This window comes from Solea senegalensis, linkage group LG18 (genome assembly GCF_019176455.1).
Source record: "Solea senegalensis isolate Sse05_10M linkage group LG18, IFAPA_SoseM_1, whole genome shotgun sequence".
Taxonomy (NCBI): domain Eukaryota; kingdom Metazoa; phylum Chordata; class Actinopteri; order Pleuronectiformes; family Soleidae; genus Solea; species Solea senegalensis.
In genome coordinates, this window is record NC_058041.1 from 7,858,224 (window position 1) to 7,884,215 (window position 25,992).

General features: G+C 43.3%; 2 protein-coding genes across 2 annotated transcripts; one reads left to right on the forward strand and one right to left on the reverse strand.

Annotated features, from left to right (window-relative positions):
• Nucleotides 1–5,510: 5,510 nt before the first annotated feature.
• On the reverse strand, nucleotides 5,511–8,011 carry LOC122758913. Its single transcript, XM_044013308.1, has 2 exons — nucleotides 7,760–8,011; nucleotides 5,511–7,394 (listed from the first exon to the last, which is right to left on the reverse strand). Exon 2 carries the CDS (start codon nucleotides 7,156–7,158, stop codon nucleotides 5,515–5,517), a length of 1,644 nt encoding a protein of 547 aa, XP_043869243.1. The 5' UTR covers nucleotides 7,159–7,394; nucleotides 7,760–8,011; the 3' UTR covers nucleotides 5,511–5,514.
• Nucleotides 8,012–11,669: 3,658 nt separating this feature from the next.
• Nucleotides 11,670–25,983, forward strand: sema4gb (sema domain, immunoglobulin domain (Ig), transmembrane domain (TM) and short cytoplasmic domain, (semaphorin) 4Gb). The gene is made up of 13 exons (XM_044014173.1): nucleotides 11,670–11,828; nucleotides 12,196–12,258; nucleotides 12,682–12,780; nucleotides 12,876–12,969; nucleotides 13,405–13,518; nucleotides 13,767–13,921; nucleotides 16,552–16,727; nucleotides 18,026–18,164; nucleotides 18,262–18,484; nucleotides 18,734–18,849; nucleotides 19,230–19,384; nucleotides 21,288–21,349; nucleotides 21,918–25,983. Exons 1-13 carry the CDS (start codon nucleotides 11,670–11,672, stop codon nucleotides 22,865–22,867), a joined length of 2,505 nt encoding a protein of 834 aa, XP_043870108.1. The 3' UTR covers nucleotides 22,868–25,983.
• Nucleotides 25,984–25,992: the final 9 nt, after the last annotated feature.

Consider the following 25,992-nt stretch of genomic DNA (forward strand, 5'->3'; position numbering starts at 1 on the left):
TACCGGCGCCAGAGCTAGGGGTCTCTGGTCCGGCAGCATGTGCCCCTCAGGCAGAGTGCACTGAGTGGCTGAGCTAAGGTATAAATACCTGTGGATCCAAACACACAACACGAGGGCTGTTAGCTTCTGCTACTGCTGCTCGGTATGTTTATTCCCTGCACATGCGCCGAGCACATCACACTTCATATATACAACATTGCAAATATCATACCAATTACTTTGAGTATAGTATTAACAGACAATAATTTATGGTCGGAACGGCTCACACACACACATCTCACACACACACACACACACACACACACTCATTCTTGTTTAACCGACCTTTTGCGGACGGAAGTGAACACGGCAATAAAGCACATATTTAAACATAATACAATGCTTAGCTCTACTTAGCTACTTACTATAGCTTCGCTTATATGTTGTTACATATTTGAACTGAACAGAACTGTACAAATAGTACATTTTACATACCTGTGAATCCAAACACAGGGGCTGTTAGCTTCTGCTACTGCTGCTCCGTATGTTTATTCTCTGCACATGCGCTGAGCAAAGCAGAGCAGAAGCCGTTTGCGTGGACCCACTGGTGTTATAGCACCCTGTCCTGGTGTAGTAGTGCTTTCTGCAAAACTGTTTTTATAAAGGTTCAAATATTACAATGAAAAAGAGGGGGGTGTCTGTTAACATAATAAACTATATGTGGCTATTTCAGACCCACTACACTCTCCCCTGCATCAAGAGATGTCTCCGACATCTAGAACCAAACTAACAAAAATCTTAAAAGAAAATGTCTCAAAACAGTCCAATTGTCAACGTAAGTGTGTGTCAATGTAGGTGTAGGTGTGTGTGTGTGTGTGTGTGTACAGTAAAGTCTGGTCTCGTCTGTTCTTCAAGTCTTTGTGTGTCTCTAGCATGTCCACACTGCTTGTGCAGGGTAGAAACAATGTTCGGGGACAGCTGTGTAAAAGGAGGGTATGGGACATGGATTGAGGGGTAATGGAAGATGAGACGTGGGGTAAGGGGCATAGGCGAACATCAGGCTTGCACCTGGTCCCCAAGACTGGTATGATGGTTGTCCAAGATGGTCATATGTGAGCCTTTCTCGAGGTCTCGGTGCTCGAGCTGACCTCTTCACAGGTTGCACTTCCTCCTCGGGCAGTTCCATTGCAGGCTCATCATTTTCCTCCTGCTCTCTTGAATCAGCCTCCTCCACAGTGTCATCAGTTCTGAGTTCTTCTTGCACTTCCTGATCTGGTGGTGGGACAGCTGCCAGCTGGTCTGGTATCTGCACTGGATCTAAGACGGTGACAGTATCATGTTGTTGTTGTTTTTGAGACATATTTGTTACCTGTCTCCGTGGTTGAAACTCTGGGGCTATCGGTCGGAGCTCATCTGGTGGGTTAGACTGAGGACTTGCGGGTCTGACTCTCCTCCTGCTATATACAGGAATTGTTCGAAGGCAATAGGTGTATTCCTCTTCTTCCTCAGAGTGTTCAGGCTCCTGCTCCACCGTCTCTCTGTTGCTTCTGTGATAGTCTGTCTGTCTTTGTCTCTTTCTCAGTGCGGACTGACTCAGTGGGACTTCTAAAGGCAAATCATTAACAAGTAGCAGAAGGTTGCGATGCAGCACACGAAGAGTGCGTTCTCCTGTTTCTGGTTGAACTCTGTAAACAGGTCCGTCTCCCATCTTTTCAACCACTCGATGAACCTTTTTTTCCCAATAAGCTCTAAGTTTCCCCGGACCACCCCTCTCTGACAGATTCCTGACCAGCACACGGTCTCCAGGCTGCAGTGTAATACCTTTAACATGCTGATCGTAATACTTCTTTCCCTTAGCTGAACGCTTCCCACTGTTTTCTGAAGCAATCTTGTACGCTTCCTGCATGCGTGAAGCCCATTGCTGAGCATATTCTTGTCTGGACCGTGGCTCCTCTTCAGGTTTCAAGTCAAAGAGAAGGTCTACAGGCAAACGTGGAGCTCTACCATAAAGAAGAAAAAAAGGTGAATAACCTGTTCCCTCGTGACTCGTACAGTTGTATGCGTGGACAACGTGAGGTAGATGGTCCTTCCACTCTGTTTTTTTCTCCTCCTGCAGAGTGCGGAGCATTTGTAGAAGTGTCCTGTTCAGGCGCTCGACAGGATTCCCCTGTGGATGGTAGGGAGTGGTTCTGGAGTGGGAAATTCCTGCGAGCTGCTGGAGTCTCTGAAAGAGACTGTTTTCGAACTCCCGGCCCTGGTCATGATGCAGCTTTTCAGGGTACCCAAAGCGAGGGATAAAGTCATAAAAGATTTTCTCAGCCGCTGTTCTGCCAGCTTTGTTTTTTGTGGCATAAGCTTGACCAAACCGAGTAAAGTGGTCTACCAGGACCAAAATGTACTCATAACCGCCTTTACTCTGTTCAAGATGTAAATAATCAATTGAGATGAGTTCAAATGGGGCACTGGTTGTTATAGAACCCATAGGTGCTCTCTCTGGTCGGGTAGGATGTTTTTGTTTAACACACTGACACTGGCGAATGACATAATCTTCTATGTCCTGTTGCATATAAGGCCAATAAAACCTTTCTCGTGCTAAATGTATGACTTTGTCGGCGCCCACATGCCCCATGTCATCATGTAAATGTTTTAACACGGTGGCCTTCAGTTTACTGGGGAGAACCAACTGCTTCCTCTGTCCTGTCTGTCTGTACAAAATCCCTTTGTCCAGTCTGAGTCTGTTCCATTCGTGTACCAGTCTGCGTGTTTCTCGTCCCATTTGTCTCTTGTCTTTATCCTGAGGCCTCCATCCACTGTTCTTTAGGTTTATCACCTCCCAGATAGGGGCATCTTCTTTCTGTGCAGCTCTGACACTCTCTGGGGTGATAACTGGGGTGCCTCCAAAGTGTGCGTCACCAACATCTGACTGCAGCTGTAATGCAGCGACCCATGGCACATCACCGTCTTTCACAGCTTTGTCTCCCTGCCAGACAGCGGAGACTACATCAGGGGACACTGTCTCTGTGAACTCTGTCAGGTGACCATCAAGATGCACTGGGTGTCTTGACAGGGTGTCAGCATCGGTGTTCGACTTGCCTGGTCGATATTTGATGGTGAAATGAAAGTCTGCTAATTCACCCACCCAACGATGCCCGACTGCGTTTAACCTGGCTGAGCTCAAAACATATGTAAGGGGGTTATTGTCGGTGTATACTGTGAAAGTGGGGGCATAATAGAGGTAATCTCTAAATTTATCACAGATTGCCCACTTTAACGCCAGGAACTCAAGCTTGCTAGAATGGAGATGGTAGTTTTTCTCAGCAGGCGTGAGTGTCCTGGAGCCATAAGCAATAACCCGGAGCTTGCTTCCCTGCTGTTGATAGAGTACAGCTCCCAGACCTTCGTTCGAGGCATCTGTGTGGAGTACAAAAGGTAAGTCATACTCTGGATAAGCCAAAATGGGTGGACTGGTTAACATATCCACCAGGCGTGATACTACAGCACTGTGATCTGGTGTCCAATAAACAGGTGTTTTGGATAAAAGCTGACCACTTGTAGTGTTTTTTGACTTGACCTTGATAGCTCTCTGGCTAGGCTCACTAGGACTCTCTATTAGCTGAAAGAGGGGTCTTGCTATCCTAGAAAAGTCCTGTATAAATGTTCTGTAATAGCCTAAAAAACCTAAGAGGGCTCTGACCTCTCCCACATTCTTTGGCTCTTTCTTTTTCAAATGCTGAACTGCCTCAATATCTTTAGGGTCTATCTGAACACCTTCACGTGTCACTAAACGTCCTAAATACCTGACCTGGCTTTTAAACAGTTCACATTTGTTTGGGCGCAGTTTAATACCATGCTCTCGCAGGCGACGGAGCACCCGTCTCAGATCTTCAACATGGTCATGAAAAGTCTTAGAAAAACAGAGAATGTCATCCAAATATGGAGAACAACACTCGTCCCTTAACCCGTCAAGAACTCCCTCCATACATCTTTGAAAAGCTGCTGGAGCGTTTGTTAGACCAAATGGGAGACGGGTCCACTCATAAAGGCCCCAGGGTGTGCTGAAGGCAGTCAGATGTCTGGAGTTCTCATCGACAAAGCCTTGATGGTATGCACTGCCCTGGTCGAGTATGGAAAACCATGAGTACCCCCCCAGACTGTCTAACAGATCTTGGATGCGTGGAAGAGGGTGGCGGTCGGGGATGGTTTTCCGATTCAAGCCTCTGAAATCAATACACAGACGCAACCTCTTGTCCTTCCTCCTGACACAGACCACTGGAGATGAGTAGGAAGAAGTGGACTTTCTGATCCAGCCCTGGTCAAGCAGATTTTGGACATAGTCTTTCACCTCTTTGTACAAGGGCTTAGGGACAGAGTTATAGGACGTCTGCACTGGCGTGTCATCCTTCAGATGGATCTTCAGTTGCAGGTTTGGGATGCACCCAATGTCACAATCATCTTTGGCGAAGACATCCGACTCCTCGTACAACATGTCTCTGACTATGTTTTGTTCGTGTCTCTCAAGATGCGACACATCAACAGGGGGGCGCCATCTCTGGCCTGTTGTGTCCTCTGTCTTGTTTTTCTCACTTATTTCTCTTTGCCTGTCTGTGCTAACCTGAGCTGAGGATGTATTAACAGTGTTAGGAGACATGGGTTCTAACCCACCTGGAAAACAGTTTACTGGTTTAATTTCAGTAACTTCTTCTAATGTTCCTAAAACTGTTCTCTTAGGGAGGTAGATGACATGTTTAGTGGGGTTTTGAACTGGTATCTTCACAATTTTTGTGGACCCACTTGGAACATCAACTAAGGCCTGAAACAAATCCAACCCCTCAGGACAGTTACCCACTACATCAGGTTGGAAGAGCATAACCCCACCTCTCGGCCATTCCCTGACTCTGCACCTCACCTCACAAATCTGCCCTGCAGGAATGGTGGAACCCGCCTTCCCTGTTCTCACACTGCACTCTACAGCTGTCTCACCTGGGGTCAGTGTCTGGCAAGCAAAAACTAGGGCTTCAACAGCATTGTCATTTATACTTAAGGTTTCTTTTAATAAAGCAGAAATATCAACATCACTTCTCTGTTCTTTGATGATCTCAACTAACACATTGCTGCCTAAGAGAGGACAGTGGAGACAGTTCTGGCTGATTAGCATTGGCACTTGAATGGTGGCATATCCACAGTGTTTGTTACCGATTTGGAGTTCAACGTCTGCCCATCCATCAAAGGGGACATCTGTGCCATTTGCTGCAGAAATCACCAGCGGCTCATCGAGAGGGAGGGACTCAAGTGGCTGGATTTTGACACCGGGGAGTGCTTCTTCCATCCAGTCTCTCCCCACCATCGTCACTTGAGCCCCTGAGTCAAGCAACATCTGGAGAGGAGCACCATTGAGAGTACATGATACCATACATCGCTTTCCTATGAGCTGTGCTAAGCGTTTCTTTGTTGGTGGTTGACACTGTGCTTTTGTTTTTACAGGACTTGCTGCCTTAGACATGCTGGGTTGGGCTGGGGGTTCCTTATCTGTCACGGTCACTGGCTGCCCTTCTCCAGTGACCTCATCCCGTTTCCCGACATCCTCTTTTGAAGACAGCCGACCGCCCGATGTCCAGCTTGGCCACATACGAAGCAGTGAGGGCAACTCATCTTGCCCTGCTGAACACAGTTGCGGCATCTGCCGCGGGCTTCAGGTGTTGGTGGCATTGGCTGGGCTGAGTGTGTGGTCACAGGGATGGCAGTGTCAGCAGGCTTCACCACTTGGGCCAGCTGTTTGGTCAGGGAGGACACCTGGGCAGACAGTTCTTTAATAGCAGTACGGTTAGCCTGTAACTCAGTGTCAACTCTAGTCTGCTTAGTTGAGTCACTACAGTCAAGCTGAGCGGGGCTCACAGTCACTGGTCGGTTCTTAGCTACTGTGCCAAGGCGTCTGAGTCTCTCTGTCTCCTCACTGGTAGACTTAGTGATTTGGTCCAAAAGAAAGTCATCACTAACCTGTAAGTCTGTGAGAAGAGGTTTTAGATCATAACGAACATGGCTATTTTTCTCATTCAGACCTTGATACAGAGTGTGGAGAAAGGTGCCCTGAACCAGCCTTTTGTCATAGCCAAACTCGGCACCAGGTTGTTGTGACTCAAACAAAATGCGCTGCTTTAAACCCATTAGCCTATACAGAAATTGCTGAGGACTCTCTTTGTCCTGTTGTTTAGCATTACTTAACTCTTGAAAAAGTTCAGTGCTGCTTTTGTCCCTGATATGTGCGCGGAGAAACCGCTTGAGCTCATCAACAGTTAAATCATTTTTGTTTGTCAACATATCTCTGAATGTACCGGGTTTGATGATTTTCATCACAGTACGCATCACTTCTGACTCAGTAAAACCTTCCAGTATACCTTCTTCAATTTGTTTACAAAGGTTACTGTATGACATATCAGACCCAACATCAGAGATTTGTCCACCATGTAGCTTGAATTCTCTGCGTGGGAGCAGAGCTGCAAAATCATTCACCCTCAATACCTGATCTCCCATGCTGGACGCCAGACTCACTCTACCATGGGGAGATCCATCAACGCCTGCGGTGAAAGCTCTGGTGACTGTGGCAGTGTCAAAGTTCCTTGCTGGCCGTCCACCGTCTCTTCGTGAAGGTGCTGGATAAGTATGAATGTCTCTGTCCTGTGATGGGCTGTTAGTGTGTGCATCTTTGTCCAATGATGGAGGTGAAAGGGAATGAATGTCTTTGTCCACCGGCAATGGCTGTGTGGAAATGTTGTGGTTGTGTGTGGATGTTGTTGATTGTGTGACTGTGTTGTGATGGTCAGAACGAGATGAAGTGGATAGCTGCTCCTGGTGGGGTGATGAATCCTCCACTGGCTGTCCTGTCTCTGGCGCAGTCTGGCAAGCTTCACTTCCACCGGGGTCTGTGGCCAGCAGGTCATTCAGTATGTCAGTCAGGACAAGGAGTTGAGACATACCTTCATCTTCCATAGCACTTAATTTCTCACTCCTGAGGTAATCCACCATCAGGTCATACAATTCTGGTTCACTCAAATTTGGAATATCGTGAGTTTCGCTGCCATCATCTATTGAACTCACGACTGCCAATAGCTGGTCTGGACTCAAATATGACAGATTCTTCTGGATCTTGAAGATCAGCATTCGCCGTGGGGTGACTGTGGCCATTTTGGCGTTACTCTGGTGACTCCCGCTCTCTGGATGACGCTCTGGACTGCAGCAGTCTTCCCTGAAACTTTGTGCACCGTTTCTCGTTGTCACGACACTCACGTCACTAGGCAGAAATGCTAATCATCCCGGACGAGCCCCCAAATGTTACCGGCGCCAGAGCTAGGGGTCTCTGGTCCGGCAGCATGAGCCCCTCAGGCAGCGTGCACTGAGTGGCTGAGCTACGGTATAAATACCTGTGGATCCAAACACACAACACGAGAGCTGTTAGCTTCCACTACTGCTGCTCGGTATGTTTATTATCTGAACATGCGCTGAGCACATCACATTTCATATATACAACATTGCAAATCATACCAATTACGTTCAGAATAGTATTAACAGACAATAACTAGTGGCCAGCAACGTTTATGGTCGGAACGGCTCACACACACACATACACTCATTCTTGTTTTACCGACCTTTTGCAGACGGAAGTGAACAAGGCAATAAAATACATATTTACACATAATACAATGCTTAGCTCTACTTCATAGCTTCGCTTATATGTTGTTACATAGTTGAACTGAACAGAACTGTACAAATAGTACATTTTACAAACCTGTGGATCCAAACACACAACACGAGAGCTGTTAGCTTCCACTACTGCTGCTCGGTATGTTTATTATCTGAACATGCGCCGAGCAAAGCAGAGCGGAAGCCGTTTGCCTGAACCCACTGGTGTTATAGCACCCTCTACTGGTGCAAAGTAGCAGTGCTTTCTGCAAAACTGTCTTTATAAAGGTTCAAATATTACAATGAAAAAGAGGGGGGTGTCTGTTAACATAATAAACTATATGTGGCTATTTCAGACCCACTACATGTGCGCACATTTTTGTGCTCTTATTAAGTCTGTCGATCTTTTGGTGCGCCTGTGATTAGGTGTGTGTGCGTGTTTGCGTTTGTGCGCACTGATATTTATGTGCATTTGCATGAGGTCGGCGTAGACGGAATCACGCTGGGTGAATTCACCCCCCCAGCATGTCCTGACCTTTGGAGCCGCTCATCACTGCACCCTCCGATCTGACTGAGGCTGACTCTCTATAAACAATAAGTGTTGTCACAGTTGTATCTGTAAATAACAGAGGCATAATTACAAGCAAATTGTTCTGTAAATGTCATCACACCCCTACTCTGATGATTACCTGAAATCTGCACGAACAACAGCCTTCGCATGAAAGAGGTGAAATAGATTATGTTAAAAAATGTGAGGTGCAGAGGCATTAATTACTTAGATTCAATGTTTTGCAGATGAATTATGTTAAAATGCATTTAAAAAAACAAACAACATTACCTCTCTCAAAAAGTGCCGAACACATTTTTTAAAACTTTAGTTGAGAGTTTTCTGAACCAGGATTTATATTTACAATATATATATGGAGTGTCAGTCTACTCAACTGTTATGTATATAATCAGTCTGACAAGTGTGACATAGCCAGTATAATAATAACCTAGTTATGGACCAGTGAGAAGATCCCTGGAGCAGTGCGGTTGTCAGTGATAGAGCCAGAAAGAAAACCGTAGGACGGAAGGTGGGTGGGACGTCTGACTCGGCCTCTGATCTTCTGAAGGAACGACGGGGGCATTTGCTGTCATCAGCCAGTTTGTCCATGTGACTGTCAGACAGACGAGCAGTGTGTCATGCGGAGAAGGCAGCATCCTCCGTGTGATTTTGGGGAAACTCTTAAAACACTTTTCAGTGTGTGTTGTTTTCCGAGATCATAGAAGCTGAGGGACGTGCTGTCACCCTCATTATCACCGTGCTCTTTGTGAAACACAACCAAATGATTGGTAAATATGTAGTTGTGATAGTAGAGGGTAGTCAAATAAAAATGTGTTTGTCTGAGATTTGAATAAACAGAAACTCAAAGTTCTGTATTACCCAACTAACTAAAACGTAAACTATAGAAACAGAACACTCACTTTTGGACGCAATATGACTATAAACAAAACAACAAGCTTCTAGTTAAGTTGTGCCTTTGTTTTAAGTGTCACTTTTTGTTTGTAACACTTTATGTTTCTCAGTCATGGGAAGCATTACTCACCCTAAGAAAAAACAAAATTAGACACTGTGATTAGATTGTATTAACAATAATTGCCACATAAATCCAAACATTACACAGAGTGTTATTGTATTGGTTTGTTTTGCTCATTTAATTAGAAAGTGGCACTTGCTACTGGCCCTGATTTAATCCGGTATCCAGTTAAAATGAAACGAATGAGCGATGGAATATAAAATAAGACGCCTGCTGAAATGCTGGCTAATTTAACATCCATATCCAAATGGATGAGAGCTGGAATATTCTGCCGTGAGTTCATTAGGGGAGGAAGGTGGAGAGGATATGCAGAGATTAACATGCCCATCTTGTTCAATTATGCTGTTGTTCTCTAATGACAGCTGTACTCTCGGCACGGGCGGTTTCCTTCATCCCCGTGTCAGATTCATTAATCTAACTTTTAGTGCAAATCAAAAGCTCTGCAGACGAGATTCTGCTCCGAGGGTGAGGTTCACCCACAGTAAATGGAAAAAAACAAACCAGAAACCAGTGTCCTCATTTTTACTGTGTCACAGCAGCAGAGCAGCCTGTTCCCATTTCTGAGGTGTGATCCTGGGATGTGTTCAAACAACAGTGTTTTCTGCAGCAGGACAGGTTTTTTTTTTGTGATCGGTAGACTCAGTGTTGGTTACACTGAGCTCAGTGACAACAACAAAATTTAGACGCACTATAATTTGTCCCAGTTACTGTGTAAACCTCTCTTCCCCATCACTCACACATATAAGGTGTATGTGTGTGAGTAATGGTGATCTGCGGTGATGATGATGACACCATCATTGAGTGCTAATGAGATGTGGCATTAGTGCGACATAATTCCTGCTGAATGCCCTAAAAAAAATGCCTCTCCGGTGCAGTCTTACTCATACTCTTTCTCAGCAATCACTTGTGCAACAAACCACACTCCACATCCCCCACATCTGTGGTCAAGTACAGAATTGATTTTCAAATGCCTTCATTTGCTTTTAAATGCCTTCATAAACTTGCCCCTCCCTATCTTTGTGGTCTGCTCCAGCCTTATGTTCTCTCACGGTCACTAAGGCCGTCTCTGCAGATCAGCTCCTCTCAGTTGTCCCAAAAACAAGGCTGAAGGAGACCAAGCTTTCTCTGTTCCAGCTGTTTCAGCTCCTAAATTGTGAAATGAATTCCCGCTCCATACCAGGCAGGCAGCCACACTTAAATCTCATTTAAAACCATGTATATTTTTCTTAACCCAGGGTGAGTTCTGTTTTATGTGTGTGTTTTATCTTAGTTTTATTCTGAATGTGTCTTTGATTGTCTTTTATGTGTAACTTACGTATTGTTATTGTTTTTTATTTGGTCCTCTTATTGTTGATTTAGTATCATGTGTACTTTGGTCCTCATTGTGGTTTTAAAATGTGCTTTATAAATAAAATTTGATATGATTGGGATTAGAAATCTTCATCTAGTCCTCATCTAGTCAAGATTAGCATGGTCTTTTGGGCTGTAGATTCTCTATAGAAACTGGAACTTTTCATTTAGAAGGTGTACATGGAAAAAAAGATGAATATCATGTTGATTCATGGACTTATCATTTTCTGAATGTTAAAAAAAGTCATAAATAATGTAAATATGTGGTTGTTGATGATGTAGTTTAGAGTTTTGTTCTCTATTGTCCTCATATTTTATTTTAATGTATCCATCCTGTGTGTCTTCATCTTGGATTTTGTAGTTTATAAACGTTAATTTTTCATGTTCTACTACTTAATCCTCCACATGAGGGTCGGGGGAGGCTGGAGTCAATCCAAGCATAGGACATAAGGCGGGGTCCAACACACAGAGACAAACAACCATTCACTCTCACATTCACACCTACAGTCAATATAGAGAGTCCACACAGAAAGGGCCACAGTCGTGGCGAAGTCTTGACCCTGCGACTTTAGCCACTGCCCTTTATGTACGTTGTCTTGTTTCATTTCCTGCCTCCCGAATTATGCACACCTGTTCCTTGATTGCTTTCACCTGTGTTATATTATCTCCCCATTTCCCTTTGTCTGGTGCCAGTTTGATTTGTGTCCTAACAATGAAAATATGCCTGTATCTTTTCACCACAGTACATTTTCATGAAAATAAATGCAGAAACGAAACTTATTTAAACATATTTATCATTAAATAAGCGAGTGAGAACTCATGTCTTTGCAAAACATGTGACCTAAATAGAAAATCACTGAATTGCAACATTGGCCACTATCACACAAAAACAGATACTTGGCTACATTTACTTCCTAATTGATTTACTTTCATACTGTTTAATAAAAAAATAGGTCAAACCTCCAAAGTCCCCGACAATAAGCTGAACTAAAACACAGTAGCATTAACACAATATGGCACTCAGAACAACAGAGGTGTTCATGTGCTTTTGGTAAACATGGAAAATAATATTAAGTGGTGTCACATATGTCTGCAGGTCTGCTGGGCACCGCTCGCTTCACTGGCTTTTCCCAGAACTACAGCACCTTCCTGCTGGAGGAACACGCTGGGCTGCTGTATGTAGGAGGCAGAGGAGCGCTGTATGCGCTCAACACCTCCAACATCACTACACCTACAAACCTCATTGTGAGTACCAACACGCTGCAAGCAGCCACACATCACCGCATAATTGCCAGTGTTAACAAAGAAACAGGAAACCCCGTTTTTTTCCCTCCCCCCTTATAATTGAATAGTTAAAAGAGGACAAACTAATAATAGCTGTAGGCAGATTGAGTAAATCCCATTTTCTTCCTCCACTTTTACGGATATCGGATTATAGGCACCTGGCGTTTTCCAGGGCGATACTGAGCAAAGTCAGAGCTCGGCCAGAAAATTGAATGTGTTGTCCTTTTTTCTTCTCTTCCTGTTTATCACACACGCTCTATTATCTACTGTCTCTCTCTTATATATTCAGCTAACTGACTCACCCTTATTGCCCCCCCGTTGTTTACAGATTAATTGGGACGCTTCGCCTGAACAGAAGAAGCAGTGTCTGAACAAAGGCAGAGACAATCAGGTACAAGGCTGCAGCTCAACGGTCTTTTCCTTTTCCCATTTTTATTTACTTTAGTTTTTTTTTTTAGTTCCGAGAACATGAATGGAAGTCTGTGCTGTTTAGAGAGCAAAAGAAAGTCAATTATTCGTACACGTTCTTCTGAATCAATGTCTTCTGTTACTACCAAGCAACCAAACAGCGCAAATCATCATTTTGCAATCGCAGTTTGAAATAACACGAGAAGTCATTTGCAAAAGCTACAATTTAATCGTTCTGTTTTTGATTGTTCTATCTTGTGGTAATGCTCCATCTTATTTTGAATGTATAACACCAGAAGTAAATATTGCTTAACATTGCAACTAAAATCACAGTGGAAATAAGTCAGCAACAATAACTTCTTTATAGATCAATAAATGACCCATTTTTCTCCTTTTTTTCTTGCAGACAGAGTGTTACAACCACATTCGCTTTCTGCAGCGATACAATGAGACTCACCTGTACGCGTGTGGAACAAACGCCTTCAGACCGCTCTGTGCTTACATCGTAAGAGCTAGTGCGGATTTGATTTCAGCACATGTGGGGGGGTAGAACTTAAATGAAACTTGTCACTTTACTGTTGCTCCTTCTCTCTCTGTTAGGACGCGGAACGCTTCAACTTCTCCTCCGGCTTTGAAGAGGGCAGAGACAGATGTCCCTATGACCCGGCAAAGGGTTTCACAGGCCTCCTTGTGGGTATGCCTTTCCAAATTTACATTGAATCTAAGCTGGTATAGACAAAGCAGCACATAGGCAGCGTCACCTGGACTTTATTGGAAAAAGTAAGCAGGGGAGCAGTAGATAAAGGACAAATTGATAATATCATGGTCACTAAGAGTCCAGTTTAAACACTAGAGAACACTTGCACCAATGTTCATGGCAAATTATCCAATAGGTCTTTGGGTCTATTGTCAAAATGGCTGAAGATACCAACTCTGAGAACTGAAGTTTCATTTTAGTAGGAAATATTGCCTTTATTGTTCCCACACCTTCTACAGTGTAGTCGTTAGAAAACTTTACAACTCTATAGTAACCTCACTCGTTGAGCGTTACCAGCTTCCATTATATGTTATTTAACACTAACTTTTTTGTCTATGCTCCACTAACAAACTTGCGTGATGTGCCGACCAGACGGCGAGATGTTCACGGCCTCTCAGTATGAGTTCCGCAGCTCTCCAGATGTGCGCAGAAACTCCCCGTTCCCCTCTCTCAGGACAGAAGAGGCCCCAACTCGGTGGCTTCTGGGTAAATACAACTCTGCAGTAACTGCAGTCAGACACTTGCTCATGTGCTTTGCTTTTACATGAACCTTATTTACTTTATAAACATCTTTTTTTTTTTAACAAAGATCTTTACAGATTCCGTTTGTGCTGCATTGCAGCTGTAACTTTCTTAGATTGGGTTGCTCAAACCTACTTAAAAATCTAAATCTTTTGTTTCCAAGGAGACACATTCTATGCTGCTGAACTGTGTGTGTGTGTGTGTGTTCACAGAGGCAGATTTTGTGGGCTCTGTGCTGCTGAAGGAGAGCATCAACAGCTCTATCGGGGACGATGACAAGATTTACTTCTTCTTCACGGAGAGAAGCCAGGAGCAGATTGCCTACCCGAGCCAGACAAAAGTGTCCAGGGTTGCCCGAGTCTGCAAGGTCAGAGAGAGAGAAAGAGAACAATATTAACCATATTTACATGATTGGGTCGAGAAAGTTCATCCTTTGAAAAAAAAAAACAAATAAAAAAAACAAGGAGATGAGATTTATTGTACCTGCAAGGTTATGGAAAGAAAGCATTGAAAAGATGGAGTGAGGGGTCTTTTGAAGTGAGGGGTTATTTTAATGCTTTTCATTCTCAATACAGAGTGATGTCAGTGGATTTCACTGATTGTGGCTCTTTCTGTTGCCACTGTTTCCAGGCAAACTACAAGCCTACCAACCTTACTAACCCTCTCTTCCTCTTTTGATTGCCATCTCCCCCTCTTCGTCTCTTCCTCCTTCTGCTCTTCTTTTTTTTCTCTCTCTCACCATCCTAGACTGCATGCCCAGCCACCATTCATAGAAGTCTCTCTCCCTCTCTTTCTTCCTCCCTGTCATTTTTTTTTCTTTAATCCCATATAAGAATCAAAAAATCGGGAAAGAGTGCCTTAAAGAATCTGAAAATATTAGATTTTCATTCAGTTGACTATAAGACAACGGGTTCCTCTTTTGGCATTTTTCTCAGTATATATCTTCATTACTCACTCATTCATTCATTCATACAAAGGAACAAATGGTATTGCTGCTGGAAACCAGGAGGACAATGCAGCTACTGAGCAAGCACGGAGTGACTTTAGATTTTGCTGACATAAACCGGATACTTAAGAGTTCATTAGTGCGGTTGGCATGAATGCAAGTGTCAGCTAAAAATAGCAGAGTTCCCTTAGACTTATCCCACAGAAACTCTGACAAGAACTTTAACTCATATGTCTCGTGTTATAATAAGCCGTAGTTAAACTGTACATCCTTTTGTCAGTGCCCCTCATTTTCTTTCTTCAGCCTTCATTTCATTTATTCACGATCAGTGTTGCTCTGTGCAACAGTGACTTGTAAAAGTCACAGGAAGGACACACATTTGAACTGGCACCACTTTCACGTAACAAGGTTGATATAATTTTCGCATGTGCATGAGTAGCAGCTCCCTCATTTCTGTCCTGCGTTAAATTGTGCTGCTCAAATCTACTTGTCCAGAGTTAGTAAACATGCAGAATGTTGTCATTGTAGAATGTTTACCCTGTGATCTTCACGTAGGACTAGCTCCAGCTCTCCATGTGATATTGGATAGATGGATAGATGAAAAGCAAAAGGAAATGTTCCTGAAACTACACATCTTTAGATTATTCTTGACTTTTCTTTGCATGGTCACATGGTGAAATGATTTCATACAAGTTTTTATACACGTTATTCCCTGAACAGTTTACTTCGTGATGATTCTCCCTGCATCCAAAAGAATTTCATTTCTGGAAATAAGGTCTGGACTTGACCCTTCGCCGCTCTTCATCGCCACTGTGGAGTTTTCAGGCTGCGCGAGAGTGTAATAACTCAGCCTGAAGTAGGCCACAGCATCTCATGCACATGTGAGCTGGTCCCCAGCTCAGCCCTTGTGGCAGAGAGACACCACATTGGTAGAACTCAGATCCGCTGATAGTGAAGCTCCTGGCAGTAGCCTCTGGCCAGAAAACGACTGAACACTCGCCATTTTTTGAGCTGCCTAACTAGCTGTCCTTTTCCCTCTTCTGTGATCATGACCTATTTTTGCAGTGAGGGGTGTAAATGACATTAAATCAGGCTTTTTTTCAGTTAAACAAATGCAGACTTTCCAACTTTGAGATTGTCCATGTTTTTTCATACTGAGAAAGACAGGCTGTCGGTCTTAATCTATATTATAACATCAGAAAGCAGCATTACATTTGGTGCAGTCTGGTCATCCGTGCTTTATTTCCCTCTAGGCATATCTTTACAGTGCTATGCTTGGATTCCTGACTCTTGCACTCCCTTGAATTCAGGTTGTGACAGCCCAGTGAAACCACGTGCTGCTTTGATTGACGTTTACTGTAATCTATCAGTGCGTCCTTGTAGCACTCCTCAAAAATAATAACCTGCTATTGATCTCAATAAGATTGTTTAATGATGTTTTCTTGGGAGCGTCCACCTTACTCCTGCTTTACTGAGCACAGTTTCCACCAAAGCCAGCTCTCTATAGATTTTGCTGTGTAAAAACGAATGATCCCCCGTGCATCTGCAGTGCTTTTCCTTTCTTTATCATTCTCTTGCGTTGGTATTATTGATGGGAGTGCTCATAATGCTGGCATTTTTATTACAGACTCATGTTTGTTTTGTTTATTTTATCTGCTTTGCCTTTTTTTGCGTGGGAGGCTCAGGAAGGCAGATCATTCTGTTGAACGACAGAAAGACATAAACAAAGAGACGACACACTAATTAGTCAAAGATGTCCAGATTTCTTGCCGCATCGCCTCTCAGAGCCACAGACATACATTAGGAGAAAATGGGGCAAAAGTAGAAGAGCAGCAGAGAAACAATCTCTGTCTTTGTCTCTGTGTGTAATCATGTCTTTGTTATGTTTGGATTCATATCCTTTTTGGGGATGCTTGTGCTTTGAATATAGCCAATTTTGTCACCATGGCATTTGAGAGGAGGAGGGTCGGTGTGATTGTATGACAGGCTATGTCCACTAAAGAGAGTGAGAGTGACTACTCATTCATCCAGTGTTTTCTCTCTGTCCACAGAATGACTGGGGGGGACAGAGGACTCTGCAGAGGAAGTGGACCTCCTTTCTTAAGGCGAGAATGGTGTGTTCAGTTCCAGAGTATGAGCTGCACCTCAACGTCCTGCGCAGTGTGTTTGTGCTGCAGGGTCGAGATGCTCAGAGCAGCATTTTCTATGGCATATTTGGCCTAGAATGGTAAGACCCCATTCACCTGCTATTATAGAAAGCTATCGTCTAAACATCTTGTATTTGCTTGGCAATTACAGAAGACTTCTTATTTTGAGATCAGTATAGAAATCAGTTTGGAGGTTGAATTAAGTAATTGAGTAGTGATGAAAATGTTATTTTTATTCAACAGAAATTACTCAACAACTTTAATAATTTAAGCAATAGAGCTGATGGGACAGTGTCAGAGGATGAAGGTTGCCAGTAGGATATTTGGCAGCGGTTGGAGTGCGTGTTAATGCCCATGTGCTGCAGAGTCATGCTGCATAAAACTGTCCCGAGGGTGTTCAGATTCCAATAGAGAGGATTCCATTACAGCAGTACAGTAATGTCTGTTTCTCTCTAACTTTTCTGCTCTTTTGTGGTTGTTCAAGCTCATCCTCTGTGCGTTTTCTTTCCTCATGTTCACTGCAGCAGCTGTGGTCTCTTTATTTTTGTCACGTTTCTTTCTTATCATTCTCTCTCTGTGTATATCTTTCTCACTCACTCTCTGTCCCTCCTTGTCTGGCTTTATGCCTCATTTTCAAAAACATACACCTGTGTGAGCAACAGTCATCACTATGCATCAAACTCAAAATGACTAAGCCCCTGAGCTATACCGCTCCTGAGTTTTTGAAGACAGATTCTGGTTTCACTCGAATCTCATTTTTCTCACTTGAATGCTTTTTGAAGGCTGAGGTGGTCACACAATAGATCCAAGAATGTGACGCAGAAGTTTTCCCCCATTACTAATCTTACCTCGAGGGCTTGAGATTAAGGGTCACCTGGCTCCCGAATCACAACTCATGCTGTTGTCATGCTGTTGGACAAACCTTTTCTTTCACAGGTGCTGCTGCAAAACCACAAATGGGGCTGCTTTATTTATGACTCATGGGGAGCGGGTATTTTAGTCCTGCAAGTGCTGAAAACTCTGCAAAACAAATAGTTAGCTTCTGTGAGTGGATGATGTGAATAGCTGGTGAGATAAAAAGGGAAAATTACACACCTGTCAGAGATGCCCATCCCACGCATGTCCATGCAAAGGATAAAACCGAAGAGAAAATGTTTACCACCCATAGTCTTCAGAGAAAAGAGGAGGCTTCTTAGTGGCCCAGTTACCTTTTCACCTGTCAGTGGTCACTGACAATCTGTGATGTGTTTGAAATTTGACCTGGGTGGCAGTTGCTCTTCAGACAATAACCTCTCAGTGTTTATTCAACGTTGACTCATTAATCCTGAGTGTGTCCTCTGCATGTGTCCCCGGGGTGGGGGTCGGGATTGTCTTTCAGGAAGAATATCAAAGCTTCTGCAGTGTGCCAATACGCCTTTTCAGAGGTACAGAAGGTTTTTGATGGGCCGTACTTCGAGGTGCAGGACTCAAAGTGGAGGGAGTACACAGGGAAGGTACCAGAGCCAAGACCTGGATCTGTGAGTTTCACCAATGACAAGCGCATGTCCACCTCTTTCCTCTGTTTGAAGAAACAACAACAAAACATTTCTCACTTTCTTTTTCTCATACATGCAGTGTATAACAGATCTACACAGGTCCCAGGGCATCAACTCATCTCGAGACCTGCCGGACATTGTCCTCACTTTCGCCAGAAGGCATCCACTGATGGCCAGCCAGGTGCACCCAATAGGGGTGCGCCCTCTCTTGTTCAAGCGGAGTGTAAACTACGTCAAGATTGCCGTGCACAGGGAGCCAGCACTGGATGGAAACATTTATACAGTCCTGTTTTTGGGAACTGGTAAGTCAGCAACTCCTGTGAAAAGACCACGACACAGATCCTCTGTGTTGTGAAACCCTCATATTTTATTTAATCCGTGGCCTAGAGCTGTTTATGTGTAACGGTCTTGTTGCCAAAAGCGCTAATAATTTGTTGAGGAAGGAATTGTGTGTTGAGTTTTGATAATGGTCTTTAAACACTGTTCTTTACAAGAATTACTTGTGCGCTTTCGAGTGTCTTGTCTTGACGAGGTTGCCTCTGTTTTAACAGATGATGGCTGGTTGCACAGAGCTGTTGAAATCAATGGAGAAATGCACATCATAGAGGAGTTGCAGTTGTTTGAGAAACCGCAGCCCATAGAGAGCATGGTCATATCCTCAGCTTTGGTACGTATTCATGTCGACAAATTTGTACACTAAAATAACCAGCGTTTGAATGCCATATTTATGCCAAAAATATGCAAATTACACACAATATATTGCACTTTAGTTAAGTATGAACATGGTGACAGAGGAGTTTTACTTACCAGTCCGATTCAGTGAAGAAGAATTCTTTTGATAATATTTCACTTTCGACATTTTTTACAATCTGCATATATAATGTGGTATAAAGCTAATGTGGTATAAAGCTCTTTAAATTACTATGTCAATCAGTAAATGATGATTAATACACTACAGTATTGGGTATTTTTGGTCAAGCGGAGAAAAATGAGAGTCATACAAATGCATTAAAAGTAGAATAATAGTACTTGTCTCTTCTTTCATAGCGGAGCATCTATTTTGGCTCCCACTCTGGAGTTGTGCAGGTACCGATGTCAGCCTGTGGGAGATACACTTCCTGTTATGACTGCGTGTTCGCCAGAGACCCTTTCTGCGGCTGGGACGGGAGGTTGTGTGTAGAAATATCCTCACGTGCACAGAGGTGAGGCAACAAACACCTGCACACTGACAAATGCACATTTTACATAGATGCACGTAGACATAGACAGGGTCACATACTTGTGTGTACATTAGACGTTAGTATCAGACACTTGACAGAAACCCGGGCTGAGATCCTGAGTCTATATTTCCCTAAATATCTTTCTGTCTTTCTGTTACACTCTTGATTGTTTTTTTCCCTCTCACTGCCTTTGTGGTGAAAGTCTGAGGAATTTTCAAACAAAAGTCGTTCCCTTTCTCAAATTGGATGGAAGTATAAAGATTTTTTACATTGCAGTCAAATTAAATTGTCAACTGTTAAGTCTAAGTGACAACATAATAAATAACTTAATAATAAATATAAACTTAAATGTAACTTAATAATAAATAACAACTATTATTTCTTTTTGAAACAAGTAACAATCACTTAAACAGAAATGAATCCTTTTTGACACAACATGACCTTTTGTATATGGTGTTTACTTGCTTCTTAAGGCACAAGAACAGTCCTGGAGGCTTATTAACACAGCTGACTTCCCTTCCAACCAAATTGTGTTTGACAATAATTGTTTGACAATTTCAAAGGGACTGGGCAGGTTTGAAATGACTACGCCTCCCAAAACAATTGGGTAAATCCGCTTTGGGTAAAACCTAACGGCGTTCATAGCGGAGCAAAACATGTTATTGTACAGAGAAGTTCTTCTTTCATGTGTATCGTGACAATAAAGGTTTTGAATTGAATATTGAACTTTATATTTAGTGGGCCCGATAAATCATTCGTACACAAACATGTAGTCATTTGTATGTAAGTTTGAGAGAGTACAGATTCTGTTCGTTGGTAAATCGATTTCTATTCCCCCCTTTTTAACTTCCACCAAGTTAAGTAGATCTTTCCAGGAAACCTGTGTAACGTGTTACAGTGCTGGAGGACAGTCTCTGAGTCTGTCAACACAAAGCTGTAAAGTAGAAGAACTGCAGTGTATATGTTAAAAGTATTCAAATATTTGCACACAAATTTGCGTTATATTCTGAACATGAAATGATAAAATGATGATGATCCCCAATACTTACAAATATCATGTGATATGACATGTGAATACTCCACTGAAGTCGAGTTTAATCCAGTGAATTAACTTTGTTGTCAGTCATCCATCTTGTGTGTTTGAGTTCAATCTAGGCTTGTTGTGCCTAATCTCTCTCCCTCTATATATGTGTATGTATATATAGAGAGATTTATATACATATATATCTATATGAATACTGTTTGTTCACTCTGCATGAATGAATAGCAGACATCTTAATCTCCATTACCACAGCAGACACATCAGCCCCTCCTGTGGATTTGTTGTGAGGCAGCAGCACAACCAAAAGCACCAAAAGACTCCAACGTTAAATGGGAGAGCCGATACATTTCCTTGGTTTACTGCATGCAAGATCCACTTCATTTGTAAATCGATTAAAGCCTTTTTGTTATCTCTCCATGAAGGAAAGTGAACAGTGTGCTGGTGTTGCAGAGGTATGATAGAGAGTAAAGCTCTGGCAGGATTTTTACTTAACTACTATTCTTTACTGCTCTGCATACAAAAAAGACATTTATGCTCTCTCTTCTGACTACAGATGCTTTGGGGTATTTTGCAGTCTAAGTGTGTTAGCCCCATCATGTTATATTGTTTTCAGACAGCTCTGAGTTCTTTTAAGGTGCCATGAAGGTTGACTACTCAAATGAAGGATTTCAAACTTGGATGTTTTGTGTTTATCTGTCTTGCGTTTTTATCTGTCGCGTCGTCTTTATTTAGCCTGTCATGGACTGAACCAAGGTGTCCCTGGTCTCACTGGGTTGGAGAAGCGAAGAGAGAAGAGCACATTTTCAAGAAATGTAAATGATTCTGAAATCTCTCCTTTCTCAGGTCAAACATAACCCAGGATGTACAGCGAGGGACCAGAGGCTGCAAAGAGAATTCAGGAAATGGTATTTTCTAACACACTCATATTATGCATTACACATGACATCCATTGTTGACTACTGGCCTTTTTTTTTTTTTATCTCCAATTCAGTGCCATCCCCCCTCTCACACACTCACACACTCACACACACATGCAGACACAGATTATGGGGTGAAGAGCATCCAACACATAATTCTTCTTTTCTCTGCCTGAACACTCAAGCACTTAGCTGCTATTAAGGGATTTTATTAGGTGTGCATACCTTGCCCATCCCCCAGGTCCCAGCACACACATTTTAATCAGTTCCTCTCTTGCTGGAGGTCAGGCGGTCATGCTGGCTGCATTGCGGGGCTCACTACATTTCAAGAGGCTTATGAAATATAATTGAAAGTGATGGTGAGAGGCTGAGCTGCACAGGTTGCCCACCTGCACTTTAAAATCATAAACTTGGTGAGCTGACATTTTGTTCTGCTGCGTGTCATCTCTTCATTTTCGCTCGCTCACATTCTCAGTGTGTGTTATCTCCCTCTCTGTCCTGTATCCCCTTTACCTCCGTCACATGTCTCTTTTTTTTCTGTGTTTCTGCTGCTCAGTGGTCCATCGGAGGCGTTCGGTGATGACGGGTGACGACGTCCTGCTACAGTGTGAATTGCGCTCCAACCTGGCAACTCCGCGCTGGACTCTAAATGGCAGAGAACTCCAGGGATATGACCTGAATTCTGGCTACCGCATTGGTACAGATGGCCTCCTCATAATCGGAGCACGCACCCAGCAGAGCGGGTCTTACCGCTGCTTTGCCGTTGAGAACTCGGTCTCCGTCCTTGTTTATCTTTACACAGTCAGGGTGCACTCAGACCCCTACTTCCCAATGGAGCCCACAGCCACGACTAATCCTACTACAGTTACCAGCCCCACTGTTTTCTCCACCAGCAGCCCCACTGAGCAGCCTCTGCCCTCTCCTCCTGCCCCACTGCCCCCAGGACCGGAGTACCAGGCCTACAGACACATGGAGGCTGTGTACATCTCTCTGGTGGCAGTTCTTGGAGGACTTTGCTTGGTGTTGACTGTGGTACTGCTCTATGTGAGCTTCTGCACCAGACGGGCCTCTAGGGCCCGAAAGTTCTCTCACCAAGGGCTGCATGTCCTGGGTTCCTCTGACAGAAAACGGAGCTCCCACCTTGAGCTTAAAACCATCTCCAGCCACTGCAATGGCCGCCAAGATCGCCGCTCCATCTCATTTTCAACCTTCGGGGATAACTTTCTCCAGATAGTTCCAGGCGAGATGTCTCCAACAAAAACTCCTCCCCCGGCCCCTCCTCTTCCAATGCCACCGCCACTTCCCAACATGGACTATGCTAACGGGCTGTCGGCCACGCTGCCCAGCGTTCTGAGGAAGATGAACGGGAACAGCTACGTGCTGCTGGGGCAGGGCGACGAGGGCATGTCGCCGCTCTACCACTCTTTCACAGAGGAGCTCAACAGGATCCTGGAGAAGAGGAAACACACACAGCTGGACCTGCAGCCTGATGAGAGCTCTATCTAGGACACCTTCTCTCACTTTTTGTCCCACAGTTATTTATTCTTCACCCACGCTGTGACCCGGAGTTGTGGGGTGAAATTGACTGTATCAAATGCTGCTGTTACTAACCCAGTGTCTGAATACCTGCGGGTGATGTCCTAACCTGATCTGACGTGTTCAACCTCCTGTGTCTCCCGTGATAAATGGCCCATGATTTGACTCAAACAACGGTTGTCACTAACCAGAGACTGGCATTTTGAAGAGTGAAGGTGTGACAAATCTGGCCATAGACTGCACTACTGTATAAGAGGTAACCATCAGGAGGAATCCTCATGCTGCTCGGTGTCAACTCTCACTCTGGGGGCCTGTGAAGGATGGCTGTCAAATGACACAAAAAGGCAAAGACACAAAATGGGTTGAAATAAATAAATTAAAAAAAAAAGGACAAGAAGTGGTCATGCATTCAGGAGCGTTCAGGACATTTTTAGTGCCATGTAATGTTTTCCCTCTGTGGAAAGCAAGACTGTGAATTTGAAGTGATACCTCCATCATGAGATCATCATGGTTCCCTGTTTGGAGGGTGAGGAAGTTTTGACTCAGCCTTAGTCACAGAACTGGAGTCTGTATCATCAAGTCCTTCTAGTCTGGTGGTCATAATAACTTGATTTTGTCTGGATTTTCTCCTAATTTAGGCAGTTTGGGTGGATTTATGGGCAAAACAATAGCAAAACAAACAACAACACTAAACCTAAACAATGACAAATATCTTATTATTAACCAGGTTTAAGAGGATGCAGGGTAAATAGATTTAAATAAATTCCTTTGTGAAACTTGTCAAATTTAGAATCTGTTGTAGAACTCCACTTACCTGTACAAGAGCAAACTACAGACATTTTACAGCCGCGGTGGCAGATTTCCCATGTGAAGCACCACTTTCAGAGGACACTTCTGTTCCAGTGCAAGAGTTGGTTTAAACCACCCTTTCCCTAATTTCTGTGTTGTCATGTAAATAGCAATAACTGCATCACCGTTGCAGCTGTTAGTAGCAGTGTGTTGTGCCAAGTCTCAAGAAAACATCTGTAGCAAACACTGAAACTGTGTGTACAGCAGCTTGAGTAGTTTACTAAAGGGACGCTCAGTTTAAGATCAGAGCTCACCAGAGAAACACACATACTTGGATGAGCTACTGTAAAGAATATGCTTAGCTACAGATTTGTTTTTTTTAACTATATTTGACTCATTTATTCTTAAACACCTGCACATATTTTGTCATCAAGAAGATACTTTCATGCCATCTACATCAAAAGGCACTGGATTCTTTCAAAAGTGATGTTGCTAAGAGAGAAAAATGGTTTTCACCTTGTCCTTAAAACTACATTAAATGACAGGCACAGATTTGTGCTTGTCCTCAGCCATGAATAAGCTGCCAGTGGCAGGTTTCCAAATCAGAGTAGAGAGGACCTTCACTAAAGCATACTCAGTTGTTTACTTGACCTTAGAGCAATGGCAAAACAGCACAATCTGCAGATCTTTCAGTATTTCTTTGGCAAGACGAACAGCACCCTGATTAATCTGTACAGGTAGAAGTGGCTGAAATTAGTAATTTGTACCACCTGTCAGTGGCAAATAAAGATCTGTCTCTGGAGCAGAATCATCAATCAGCTCTCGTCGCTGCAGCTCAGCAGCAGCTCTCACTGTCCACTCGCTGTGCGCATCTGTCAGCATCACTGACAGTAACAGCAGCTTTTGGCTCACTTCCACGAGGAGAGGACAGGAGCTCGCTGTCTGTTTGCATAGAGCATTGTCGTCTTTGCCGGTAGAGGCTGACAGAAAACGTTTGACCTTCAAGTCCTGGTTAGTCATTCAGGAAACAGGTGATGAATAAACGGCAGCAACTTGGAAGTTTTTGTCGTCTTCTCGTTTTCCATAAAAGTCACTTTATTCTAAAACTTCATTGATGGAGAATATTATGCCGTCTGGATAATTAAAGGAGCCTATTGAGTCTCGAGCCTTAAGTGTCTGTAAGTGAGTTTCTCCTCGAAGTGGCGTCACAGTCTGTTTTTTGATACATGCTCAATAATAGGTTTGATGTGATTCACCGGATGTATGATTGCAATATTTTTAATAGCCACCAGGAGGGCAATTCTGCTGGTTACAAAAAGAACTCCATTGGAATGGAAGTCTAATAAAAAGAAAAGAGCCTCAGAAAACATTCTCCTGAGGAGTTAACGATCTCAAATCACCAGTTTCAGGTCGTCTTCGATAGAACATGACGTCCATTTTGAGAATGATGTTCCCATTTAGAGGGAAATGGCACATATAAGTGGACACCAATGCAATTGACAGCTGGTGTCATTCAATTGGTGCCTGGTTGGAGGTGATGTGAATTTCCAGGTGCAAAAACTTTTAATAGCACCAGTAAAATCAAGAATTTCAAGGCTTCACAACAGGGGTTGGTTATGAAAGCGGGAGACTGAGTCAGTCTTTAATTACAGTCTACGGGCCCTACTGAGTTTTTCTTCTTGCTATACTGTGCATTTAATAAAGCTCCCCTTATTTTCCTCCTCCCCAAGTGTTGAACAATGGACGCTTCATCTGTATCTGCAACCATTGTTGCTGCTGCTGCTTCATTATCACTCAAGGGACAATCTGTTTACAATAAGCAATGGCTCTCAAATGTGTTGTGTAGTATAGTCCATGGGGTAAAATCAATAACACGTTGGCTGCCAGTCTCACGTTCATCTTTCTGTACACAACCCCACAACGAAGCACTTGTTTTTTTTAGCAGATTCTGTAACAGTATTTGCATTCCTGCTGATTTAATATGCAAGCTACAAATAGTAGAGTAGATGTAGATTATTTCTTTATGTGTTGGCCAAAGGAATTGGTGTAGTTTTGCAATTTGCACTGTTCTTACATGAAACTTTGTAGTACACCCCCCTGTGAACTGTGACACTTTCCATCTAGTTGGTTCTGTACAGCTTTCTGATGTAGATAATGAACTTAACCTATGAGGTCTTGGTGGAAATGTCACTGTTGCTTTTTTTGTCAGATAGTTAAACCACCCTAAGATAAAGACAGAGCTTTTATGTTGAATCCCATGTCTTTATTTATTTGCATTCATTAAATGATTATTTGCATTTGTGTAA

What these genes read in the sequence shown, in the direction of transcription:
- LOC122758913 (XM_044013308.1), bottom strand. Translation starts at nt 7,158, where the DNA reads ATGGCCACAGTCACCCCACGGCGAATGCTGATCTTCAAGATCCAGAAG.
- sema4gb (XM_044014173.1), top strand. Translation starts at nt 11,670, where the DNA reads ATGTCTGCAGGTCTGCTGGGCACCGCTCGCTTCACTGGCTTTTCCCAG. An exon ending in TTTCACAGGCCTCCTTGTGG is followed by an intron (nt 12,970 to 13,404) that starts GTATGCCTTTCC and finishes TGTGCCGACCAG; the next exon opens with ACGGCGAGATGTTCACGGCC. An exon ending in CCCAACTCGGTGGCTTCTGG is followed by an intron (nt 13,519 to 13,766) that starts GTAAATACAACT and finishes GTGTGTTCACAG; the next exon opens with AGGCAGATTTTGTGGGCTCT.